The sequence below is a fragment of the Macaca fascicularis genome, chromosome 13 (assembly GCF_037993035.2).
Source record: "Macaca fascicularis isolate 582-1 chromosome 13, T2T-MFA8v1.1".
NCBI lineage: Eukaryota > Metazoa > Chordata > Mammalia > Primates > Cercopithecidae > Macaca > Macaca fascicularis.
This window is the reverse complement of record NC_088387.1, coordinates 19,984,227-19,995,745: the sequence shown is the minus strand read 5'-3', so window position 1 is coordinate 19,995,745 and position 11,519 is coordinate 19,984,227. Positions and strand designations below refer to the sequence as shown.

The following is an 11,519-nucleotide window of genomic DNA, read 5'->3' as shown; positions in this document are numbered from 1 at the left end:
GCCGATTGCTTACTGTAATTGTTAGTCGTGGATGCAGTGTGACTGTCCAAAAGTAGAAAAATAAATAAGTTGCTATGCAATTTTGAAGAATGTACTTAAGCAAACAGAATGCTCTGCATTTTCAGTGTTAGAGTAAAAATAAAGAAATCTATTATATACAGAATCAGATCTCAGGTATATATTTCTACAAGTATACCCACAGTCAGTGTGTTAGGTTGTTCTTATATTGCTATACAGAAATACCCAAGACTGGGTAATTTATTAAGAAAAGAGTTTTAATTAGCTCACAGTTCTGTTCTGCGGGCTTTACACGAAGCTTGGAATTGGTATCTGCTTGGCTTCTAGGGAGGCCTCAGGAAGCTTCCAATCACGGCAAAGGGTGAAGAAGGAGCAGGTATGTCACATGGCAAAAGCGGGAGCAACACAGAGAGTGAGGGTGGAGGTACCACACACTTTTAAACAACCAGATCTTGTGAGAACCCACTAACTATGGTGAGGAAAGCATCAAGCCACAAGTGATCCACCCCCGTGACCCAAACACCTCCCACCAGGCTCCACCTCCAACACTGGGGATTACATTTCAACATGAGATTTGGACGAGGACAAACATTCAAACTATATCAGTCAGTTATTTAATTTTGTCAGAATATATCTTCTAAAGGTGGCTGTTGGGAAAGCAAGGCTTTCTCTTCCAAGAAGAAAAAAAAAAGACACCTTTACTGAAGTTTTTGAAAAAGGTATGTGAATGGTGAGGTGCTCTAAAAGGAAAAGACTAGAGGAAGCAGGGAAAACCAAGGCTATTCGACCATAAAGAAAGGAGCCAAACAGCGGAGCCCTGTTACATACTGAATTTCTCACCCCCATCATCATCACTATCCAGCAACGAAGGCCCGTTTGTCCCCAGCTAAGCCCCAGTCCCAGGCTTACCCACTGCGATGGCTTTATTCAACTACTCTTGCTAATTTCAGTATACTCTTTATTTTATATCAGTTTTAGCTTTATTATTATATAAATATACAAAATTTATTTAACTTTGAGATCACACATTACAATTAGGACAAAAATGATTTAACACAAGAATTATTTTTGTTTACAAGGTCTTAATGCTAAAAAGGTTCTATTACACACAATGAGGTATACTGGCAACATATAAAGATTATGGATGATATCATCCCAAAAGGAAATAAAGCAAAACAGAAACAGAGATCAGCTCCATGCTAGTCATGCCATCGTGGGTAAGACACAGGAGTTCTGAAGCATCTTCCTACCCACCCCTAGGAGAAAGCTCAGTGTTTGGTCTTTGAGTCTTAAAGTCACTCATGCGGTTGTCTTGTGGCCTACACAGCATCAGCTTGAGAGGAGAGCCTTACACCACCCAGCTCTCCTGCTTCTGAGCCCACATCCTATTCTTCAGTTGCTATGAAGTAATTGCTTCTTCTTCTTTATAAAATGAGATGATAACAGCAGCCTTGCTCCCATCTCAGCACCAGTGTGAAAATGACACTAAGAAAATGTAGACGAAAACACACTGGGAACCGGAAACTTTAAGACAAAGACGAGCTTGCCACCTCTAGGCTGAGTTCAGTTATTTTATATTTAATTCAAAGGCAGTGTTGTATGACTTCCCAAGTTCTGAAGTCAGGATGATGGGCTGGTCTCTCGTGGAAGAGGCAATGAACCAGTTTGGGAAGGCCACAGACTCAAGGGTGGAGGTCCTACCGGTCTTGACACGGTAGAAAAGGAAGGGTTTCACAGGCTCGGGCTGGCCATACAAATCCATGATCTTCTGCTCCTGAAATGTGAGAACAAGTACCCATGAGGAGAAACAAAAGCTGTTTGAGATATTCAAGGTTATTCATAATAATTCAATAGGTGTTCCAATGTTCCAGAAAATGTTATCCATCTATTAGAGCAGGCCTGGAGAAACACACATTTTGAAGGAGCAGCAGGGTAAACATACATGAAATTTTACCTTCCAGGCCCCCACCCTCAAATCTAGAGATGGTGTAGGAAGTTTACAAGGGAGAGTTTAATGAACAAGCAGCCACACTTGAACAGCAAGTGAGAACTCTTCTCACACAAGAGGCTGAGGGGACCCTTAGGAAAAGGAAGAAACTGGAAATTACCTCCCTTACCAATACCACAACAGTGAGAGCCACTACCCTGCAAGAACCACTGGTATGACAAAGGACAGCCAGGTTAGGGTATGAATTTCTGACTAATTGCCAAATACATGAGAAAGATAAATATCAATGATAAAGACACAAGAGGGTCTAACAAATCAAAGGATTTGTATCAAACAAAGAAAGTAAATAGAGCAATCAGAAAATGCCTTCTGTATTGTATATGGAACTATATTCTATATGTCTGTATATTTGTATGTATGTGCATTGTATATTTAGGCAAAATAAGTATTTCTAAGTAAATTGCATGTGTTCAAGATCTCAAGAGAGACACAGAAATTATCTGTAATTCAGCTACATTCCACTCTGAGTGGGAAGTTCTTCTCCCATAGGGAGAATAGTAATTCTCCCAATTAATGGCTCATAAATTGAGCCATTAATTTACTCAATTAATGGCTTCCAGTTAATCTGATTCTTTGAGTGACCAGAAACCTAGGAGTCATTCTTGACATGTCTTTTTTTTTCCCCGCCCCCTAACATCTAACCCAGGAGCAAGGCCTGTGGACTCTATTTCCAAAATACCAAAATATTTCCTGAATCGAGTCACTTCTTGCACTCCACATACAACGTTAACCCCAATCCCAGCCATCATTCTCTCACCTGGACAATTAGGGTGACCTTTTAAATGTTCTCCTTGAACCTACTCCGTTCTCTAATAATCATTCTCCACAAGGCAGGTAAGTGAACTTTAAACTGAAGTGAATAAATAAGGTTATGATACCCTTTTGCATGATTTTCTATTGTTACTACAGTGAAACTCCTCAGCAAAGCTCACAGGGTCTACGCCACCCAGCTCCTGCCTACCTGCTGCCCTGCCCTCTTACCACTCTCCTGCATGCTCATTCTGCCCCCACAACACCTGTCTTCTTCTTTGCCTTCCAAGACACCAAGCTGTTCCCAGCCAGGGTCCTGGCACTTACTCTCCCTGCACCTCACACCAGCCCCTCATCTTCCCATGACTGGCTTCTCCCCAATACCTGGGTCTCCTCCTTGGGGAGAGCTTCATTGGACATTCCATCCCAGCCAAAATCGGTTTGGAATCCCCCACTCCCACTCATTGCGATCACATTCCTGCATTATTTTCTTCACTAGCACCAACTGCTATCTAAACTTAGCATATTTATTTATCAATCCCAGAATGATTGTTAGACTTGTTCATCACTGTATTCCTCAACGCAGAGGAAAGCCCCCAGCATTCTACTCAACAGAGATTTGCTGTTTAATAAATGGAAGAATGCTTTCTCCTTTGAAACTCCCATACCTCCTCCATCATCACCTTCAACTTCCTACCCACTGAGAAAACTGAAGTAATTAGAAGAAGACTTGTACAAACCACCCCATAACATGGGCTCCCGGCACGTGGCACCCACATCTGCACCTCCCCGCTTTAGGAGTACTGGGTGAAAGGTCCCATCTGCACTTGCAACTTAAGGACATCCCTCTAGCCGTTCTCCCTGCTCTCTTGTGCTCCATTAATTTTGCTTGCTCTTCTTAGTCATTTCCATCAGCATATATGATGTCATTTCTACCATCTTAAACAAATTAACTACTTTGCTTACCCACCACCACCGCCAGTTCCCCTTTGCAGAAGACTTCTTGCAATTGCTGTCTATATCTGCTGTCTCTGATTTCTTTCTTGTAATTTCTCTCTTTAAACTTACTCCATCCAGGCTTGTGCCCCCACTACAGCACCAACACTGCTCCTGCCAAGGTTCCCAAAGACCTACACATTGCCAAACGCAATGGTCAATTCTTAGTCCCCATCTGAGAACAAAGGCACAACATAAGGGTGACTTAGCTGATAGGACAAAGTAGAAAATGTCCTTCTCAGTCCTGACCTTATTGATCACACTCACAGTCCTGTTTCCTCCACTTAAAATACTACCAGAATCTGACTCACTTCTCCCCACCTCTGCTGCTATGTCCTGGCCCATCAAATCATACCTAGATCACCTCATAGTCTCCCGAAGGACTTTCACCTTTTCCCGCCACAGTCTAAGATCAACAAGCATCCAGAGAGATCCTTTATAGACCTAAGCCCCTTCACACCATTCCTCTGTTCAAAACATTCTGGTATTTCCCATTTCACTCAGATTGCAAGGCTGAGTCCTTGAAAAGGACAAGCCTTTCATGTCTGCCTTTGTCTCTCTGGACTCATTCCTCGGTTCACGCCTGCACACCTGTCCTCACTGGTCCTGGGACGTGCCCTTACTAGACAGCTGCTGACTAACTTCTCTAGCTCTTTCTACTCCCTGCTAACATCTCACCTAGGCAATGATGCCTATTGCACTATTCACCACTGCATCCTGACCCTGCCTGTGTTCCTGGTACTGCTGGTCTATCTATCCTGCTTTAACCATTTTTATTTTTCTAGGAGAGGTAAAGACCTCTAAAATAGCACAAATTTAGCTACTATTACATTTATTGCTTGCCATTTCTCTCCTTTCACTAGAATCCAAGCCCCATGTGGTCAGGGTTCTTTGCATTCTGTGCACAGCTGTATCTCAAGCATCTACGCAGTGCTGGAGGCCAGGAAGTGCCTGTTCATGTGCTTAATTGAATTGGCTTGAGTTGAATCAAATTGAATTAAACTGAAGTTTGTGGAACAAGGACAAACAGTCATTTAAAAAAATAGAAGAAGAACAAACCAGAGAGCTTGGGAATGAAACAGTAAAGATTGAAATTTCAGGAAAGGCTATAAAAGGATGATTTCCAGAAGGGACAACACTGAAAATGTAACCATGAGCTGGCAGAGCAAAGCAAGAAATTCTTCCAGATGCAACACCAAAATTTTAAAAAGCAATGAAGGGATAGAAAGTATAAAAAATTAGATGAGATATCGTGAGATACTGAAGTGAGATCCATAACTTTCAATGATGGATGAATAGGAATTCCAAAAGGAAAATAAGGGTGAGAATATACTCGAAGAAATGATGGCCAAGAATATATCAAAGGTTAAGAAAGACGGAGCAGTGTGAAGAAAAGGCGAGAACGGCCCCCAGACTGACCAAAACCCGCACACCGCTGCATCCCGCACCCAGTTCCTACATCCCGTCAGGGTCACTGCCACCATGCCCAAGAGAAAGGCTGAAGGGGATGCTAAAGGAGGTAAGCCAAGGTGAAGGATGAACCACAGAGAGGATCCGCAAAGTTGTCTGCTAAACCTGCTCCTCCAAATCCAGAGCCCAAGCCTAAAAATGCCCCTGCAAAGAAGGGAGAGAAGGTACCCAAAGGGAAAAAGGGAAAAGCTGATGCTGGCAAGGAGGGGAATAACCCTGCAGAAAATGGAGACGCCAAAACAGGGCAGGCACAGAAAGCTGAAGCTGCTGCAGATGCCAAGCGTAGTGTGTGCATTTTGGATAACTGTGTACTTCTGGTGACTGTACAGTTTGAAATACTATTTTTTATCAAGTTTTATAGAAATGCAGCTTTTTGTTTTACTTTTTTTTAAGCTATGCTGTTAGCACACAGAACACTTCATTGTAGTTTTGGGGGGAAGGGGCATATGTCACTAATAGAATGTCTCCAAAGCTGGATCGATGTGGGGAAGACGCTTTTCCCTTCTAGTTTTGAGAGAGTTCCTCTTGGCTCCCAGGAGGAGGGATTCCCTGACTTTGACACACACGGCCACCTTGGCACAAAAGCCTTGTGGTATAGAAAACAAATTCGTTTTTATGTCCTCTTCTCCCTTTCCATCTTTCAGCATAGATTTAACTCCCTTAAGCCCAGACATCTGTTAGGACCTGACCCTCAATCATTGGTTACCAGTGTGTCAGGCACTCTGGACTTTCCAGTGATGCCGCTGAGATGGCACCTGTCAAAAGAGCAGTGGTTCTGTTTCTAGATTGTGGATCTTCAGATAAAGGCAACCATTTTCATTTCACTTCCTGAAAGTCAGGGTTGGCTCATGAAAAGTTGTTAAACAACATGCTAAATGTGAAATGTCAACCCTCACTCTAAACGTTCCCTGTTCAGAGCATCAGATGAAGACTTCATCGAGTTTTATAGTGGCTTTCTGATTTTTGGTAGTCCATTGAAGACGGGAGTTTGAAGGTTACTGTATACTGTTAATGACTGTCTGCCCATATCCTGCCTGAAATACTATGATTGTTTATGGAAAGTATATTTAATAAAGCTAGATACAGTTTGGCTTGAAAAAAAAAAAAAAAAGGCAAGACGAGGACCTCAACTACTGACAGCCAGGATATAAAGAAAAGTGTATTGCATGCACATAACTTAAAAGAGGCTGGGAATAAATATGCTTAGGAAAATGAGACTATTTCTTTTTTAATACTAAAATTAGGTATTCAACCAAACACTTCTAAAAGAAAAGGCTTTTTAAATATTTTCTTAGTTACTCACTTTTAGCTGCAACGTGGGCTGTCCTCCAACCTCCTCACAACACAAACACATTTCTGGATTCCGGATTCCCAAATAAATGGGATCCCCTCTGCTTTGGTCAAGAGCCTCTGGATACTTGCATGTGATAACAGCGACAGTGACTGTAAAGATAAGAGGAGAGATGGTATCAGTTTTCTTTTGAAGTCAGAAAAGATTGTTTGATTTAGCAAGGCAGTATCCTCAAGTGGATCTGGAAGAGGGCCGAAGAGTGTAATCCCAACTAGACCCACCAAATGGCCAACCTCCATATTCATTCTTCTTTCATTCATTCATTCATACCATGTGCCAATCAGTGCCCTAGTAAATAAGCAAACACAGAGAGCTAAGCAGACAGCAGAGTATGCTCTTGAGATTCTCACACCTCTGCTTGAGCACGTGGAGATAGGGAGCTCCTACACCAAGTAGCCCCTCTGATTCTTGGAGAGCTCTGTCCTTTTTGCAAGTTTTTCCCAATGTGATGCTGAAACCTGGCTTTCTGTGGTATTCACCCATTTAGTCATTTTAGGACACTTTGAAGTCATGAGAACAAGCTACTCCTCTTCCATAAGACAGGGCTTCAGATGACTGAAAGCAGCTTTCCTATTCCCTAAGAGGCTCCTCCACCATCTCTGGCTTCTTCATCTTAGTGGAACACAAAGTTCTCCCTGACTTCTCTTCCCTATTAGGTGTGAAATTCTCCCCACTCTAGGTAGGCCCCATTGTAAAGTCACACTTTTACAAAAGGCTGGTGCCAGCTTCCCAGTCACAGCAGAGCAAACAGTGGGGCAGACACAGGGTGACCACTCACCTGGGGTCACACTGTCACTTCGTGGAACTGCCACAAGGATCTGACCCTGAAGGGTCCACACTTGCTGATTCAAATCATTAATAGTCCCAGTAATAGGTGTACGCACTGATTTTGGGATAGAGAAAAAAATGAAGAAGTATTATAATCAAGGCTGCTTTACTAGACCCAGGAGAAAAGTATCTAACCCAGGCCATTATGTAAGGAAGGTGTGGAGTTTTCATCCCCAAACTGGCAACACTCACATCACCCACCAGCCCAGCCTTTCTTTCTAGTGAAGTTGTGAGCTCTGGTGAGGAAGGCAAGGGCTACCAAGGGAAGTCACTGGGTTAAGAGGGCAAACTATCAAGACAGAGGGCAATGGGCCATCTCACAGAACCTGTGTGCCAAGGCCCAGCTACCCTCTTTTGTGCCTATTCTGTGCTTGGTCCAATGCTGGGGACTGGAGCTGGAGCAGTGACTAAGCAATAGCTCCCACCCTCCAGAAGCCCAGGGTCCAGTGGTAGGTGAGCAGCACCAGGTGGGAAGGGCAGTGCATAGAGAGGAGAGAGAAGGCTGGGGCTTCCACAGGAGATAGCGTGAGTGCAGAGGGTCTAAGCCTCCAGAGCCCCATCCCAACAGCACATGATTCACTTGACTGATAGACGACCCTTCCTCCACCAGCAGGGTTTCCTGGAGTGCTTCTCATGGTGTGGTTGTCTCAGCACCTGTGAAGGCAGACATAGGAGAGATGAACCTCTCCTATGGAGATGTTTCCAAGACCTTCCAGGACACTAGCTCCTCAGGCCCTCATTCTAGACAGGGAGCTGGGAGACCTAGCCTGACATGAAGCTCTGGTCAGAAGTTCTGAGCCACATCTGGGACAAAACTTGAAGGAAGCATCAGCAAAGGGAGGGCAGGTAGAATTTTCCTCCACCTGGAGATCCAGAGAGTATGATAGTGTCTCCCCTAGGAGTTTGAAGGTCAGGCATATAATTTGACTTTGAATAACCCACAGACACCTGATGCCCATGCCTCCTCTTCTCTGAAGCCTCCACCCCTTCTTCGGCATTGTTTTTGCCTAGGAGCAGGGGAGGGTCCTGCCAGGGCAAATCTGCCAGGATCCCAGCAACTCCCCAGTGACAAGCAGCCCCACACAGGACAAGCGCACAGAGCCAGCCTGATGTGACCCTTCCCTTCGTTAAGCCCCAAAGCACAGACGAGAGGAAAGACTCCAGAGGGCCGGAGAAGAGGCTTTCCAGCTATTGACTATACCTGGCAAGAAAGGGCCTTTATCTACAGTCCAGGGGACCGAAACGTGGCTCCAGCAGCTTCCAAGGGCAGTGATGGGCTCTAACAGAGCCTGGATCATTTATCTGGATGAGCAGAGAGGGAGGCCCCAGCTTCCTGGGTGGGACATGAGAAACGTATGACATGAAAGAAAACCAGCTCCTCCTACCAGAAGATCCTGTGAGGCTCGGAGGAAGAAATCACAGAATTAGCACAAGTATGACCCATCCGGGCTCCCTGAGAAATAAGTGTTGAGCCAACCCACACAAAATCAACCACAAGGAAATGAGGTTGATGACAGATCCTAGGTTTCTCATAAAGAGGAAACTAAGGGACTTCCCTGGAGTTCAGCTCTCCTTTCATGTCATTCTGGAGCTAGAACTGGAAATGCCAGGCACTCTCATGTCAGGGATTCCATCTCCTGGGACCGGGAGCCTTGCCCTCTGCAGTCAGGCTAAAGGCATCCTGTAAGAGCCAAATTAGCCACACGTCTCAGGCAAGGTCCCTATGGCATTTCTCAACTACCCCACCTAAGGCCACACCTGAATGGAGAGCCAGGCAGTAGAGCTCCCCTACCTAACACTCTTTCAGCTCCATCCGCATGGGGAGCCACAGGGACTATGTAGACTGGTCTTTTAACTGAGGCAGTCCTGGTCTCAGGCACCCTCAAAATGCAGTGGACTCCAGAACTGCCTAAGGAAGTAAAGAGGTGGGCAGTGATTTCTCCCAAATCTGTGCCCCAGATGCCAACTGATCCCCCACCCTCTGCCCTATTAATGCAGGACATTTCTAGGTTCCTGATCAGTGGTAATTGTTATTTTTATATCTTGTTTATATACCCCATCCTATTTTCTGTAGCCAAGCCTAAACATTGACTGAGATACAAGTTAACTACTAGAGTGAAGTGAGTTTTAGGAGACAGACCTGAAGCACTAACAGCTTCAGGTTTACCCATCTGTAAGGAAGAAAAGCACAGAGAATGAGACAGAACTTCCAGATAAGCTCATCCATGAGCCCCTCTTCCCAGCCCTGCGAACAGTCTCCTGACTCAATATCTCTTACTTTTCACCCTCATCTCCTTTTTGGCCTTGGAAGAACACGATCCTTTCCTGCCATAGCCCCAATTCTATCACTTATGGCTTCCAGTGTTTCTGTGACCCCAGGGGAGAGCATGGTAATGTCAAGTGCACTTATGTTTGAAGTCAACCTGAGCCAATGCCACGTCACTTGAGTCTCCTCTGCCCTGTTAAAGATCCCCTCCATTACACATCAGTCAACATATTTCCTTTCTTGGGATGTTCATCACAAAACAGCATCCAAAATCCCCATCATTTGACACCCCAAATCCCTTAAGCCTGAGTTTCCAATTGGGATCCCTCTGAAAGCAGAATCCATGCTAGGAATTGCAAACAAAGGGAATTGAATAAAAGGAACTAGAAACACATGTGTTGGAAGGCCAAAGAAGATTAAGGGATTGATGTGGTATCCTGGATAGTAACAACTACAGGAAGGAAACAAAAGGGAACAAAAGAACCTAGGGTCTCAAAGGAGGGCTTTTACGGGACTTATCTCCAGATATGAGTTGGGGGTGACGGGTTCTCTGCCTAACTGATGCTCAGACCTGAGGAAGGGGTCTAGGTTAAATGCCTAGAGTTTAAAACTCCTAGACAAAGAACCAAATGACAGAGAACCCTTAGCCTTCTTTGCCCCAAATCACACAAAGTGCAAAATCCATGGAAAAAAAAAAAGATGATAAATTGAATGTCACCCAAATTTTAGAAATTTGGACAAAACACATCATGAAATGAACTTTAAAAGACAGACTACCCAAGATAAGATATCTGCAACACATCTAACAAATAATTAATATCCATAGTTTGTAAATAATTCTTACTAAGCAGCAGGAAAAGTGCAAATAATTTCATAGGAAAATGAGCAATCGATGTAAAAAGTATTTCACTGAGTAGAAAATATAAATGTCCAATAAATATAAGTAATTACAGTAAACCACACTGGTAATTAGCAAGATGCAAATCAAAGTAATACTGAGATTCAGTTTCCACCCATCAGGAAGGCACAAATTAAAAAGATGGTAAGCCATAGTGTGAGAAAATAGATTCACTCACCACATGAATGTCTGTGTGAATCACCGCAGACTTTTTGGAAAGCAATTTTGTAGGGGTTATTAAAAATATTAATGTGTTTAACCTTGACCTCATATGTATACTTGTAAGAGTCTATCAATTTAAATTATTTTCAGCTTCAAAACTTGAAAAATCCTATTCAAAGTGGCTAAAAAAATAAAAATATTTACTAGGTTACATAATTGGAAGTCCAGAATTATTAATTATCAGAGTTGCTGACCTGATAATTCTATGAGGTGAGCAAGGACCAGCATTTTTAAAAATTCTCTCTGGCCTCAAATTTAATTCATAACTTAAGGCCAGGTTTCTCCGAGATCATAAGAGGGCTGCCCGTGTCAGTCAGAACTGTGTGCTCAGTCATTCACATCTTGTAGAAAAAAGGAATGGCTCCCCGACATCTATCAAAGTCTTTCTAGTCTGTTTGGACCAACTTGGGAGCCATGCTGTGTCAATTGGGGTCCTAACAAAAAACAGATGACACGTTCAAATGTGGTAATTGGAGGTAGATGTAATGAAGGAGTTATTTATAAAGATATGGGTAGAGTACAGGGAAATCCCAAGGCATAGTACAGAACCTCAGGCTACTAAAAGTGGGGTATATCTCTGGCCATCCCTAGGTCTGAAAGGACAAGAGGAGGTTATTAGAACCCAGAGAGAGAGAGAACTTTGTGAACAAGGCTACCTAATAGGAGCTGTGACCTTCTCAAGAAAAATAGCCTGCAGTGACCCCATAGGAAA

General features: G+C 43.6%; 1 protein-coding gene across 2 annotated transcripts; it reads right to left on the bottom strand.

Annotated features, from left to right (window-relative positions):
• Positions 1–997: 997 nt before the first annotated feature.
• On the bottom strand, positions 998–8,695 carry IL36G (interleukin 36 gamma). 2 transcript variants are annotated; one of them, XM_045368899.3, is made up of 5 exons: positions 8,623–8,695; positions 8,002–8,075; positions 7,372–7,476; positions 6,546–6,685; positions 998–1,792 (listed from the first exon to the last, which is right to left on the bottom strand). In XM_045368899.3, the coding sequence occupies exons 2-5, from the start codon at positions 8,054–8,056 to the stop codon at positions 1,586–1,588; spliced, it is 507 nt and encodes a 168-aa protein (XP_045224834.2). In that variant the 5' UTR covers positions 8,057–8,075; positions 8,623–8,695; the 3' UTR covers positions 998–1,585. The 2 variants fall into 2 exon arrangements, with proteins under 2 accessions (XP_045224834.2, XP_065382884.1); XM_065526812.2 differs by having other exon boundaries at positions 1,451–1,792; positions 7,993–8,075.
• Positions 8,696–11,519: the final 2,824 nt, after the last annotated feature.

What these genes read in the sequence shown, in the direction of transcription:
- IL36G (XM_065526812.2), bottom strand. Translation starts at nt 8,056, where the DNA reads ATGAGAAGCACTCCAGGAAACCCTGCTGGTGGAGGAAGGGTCGTCTAT. An exon ending in CTATCAGTCAAGTGAATCAT is followed by an intron (nt 7,477 to 7,992) that starts GTGCTGTTGGGA and finishes TCCCAAAATCAG; the next exon opens with TGCGTACACCTATTACTGGG. An exon ending in AAGTGACAGTGTGACCCCAG is followed by an intron (nt 6,686 to 7,371) that starts GTGAGTGGTCAC and finishes TTATCTTTACAG; the next exon opens with TCACTGTCGCTGTTATCACA.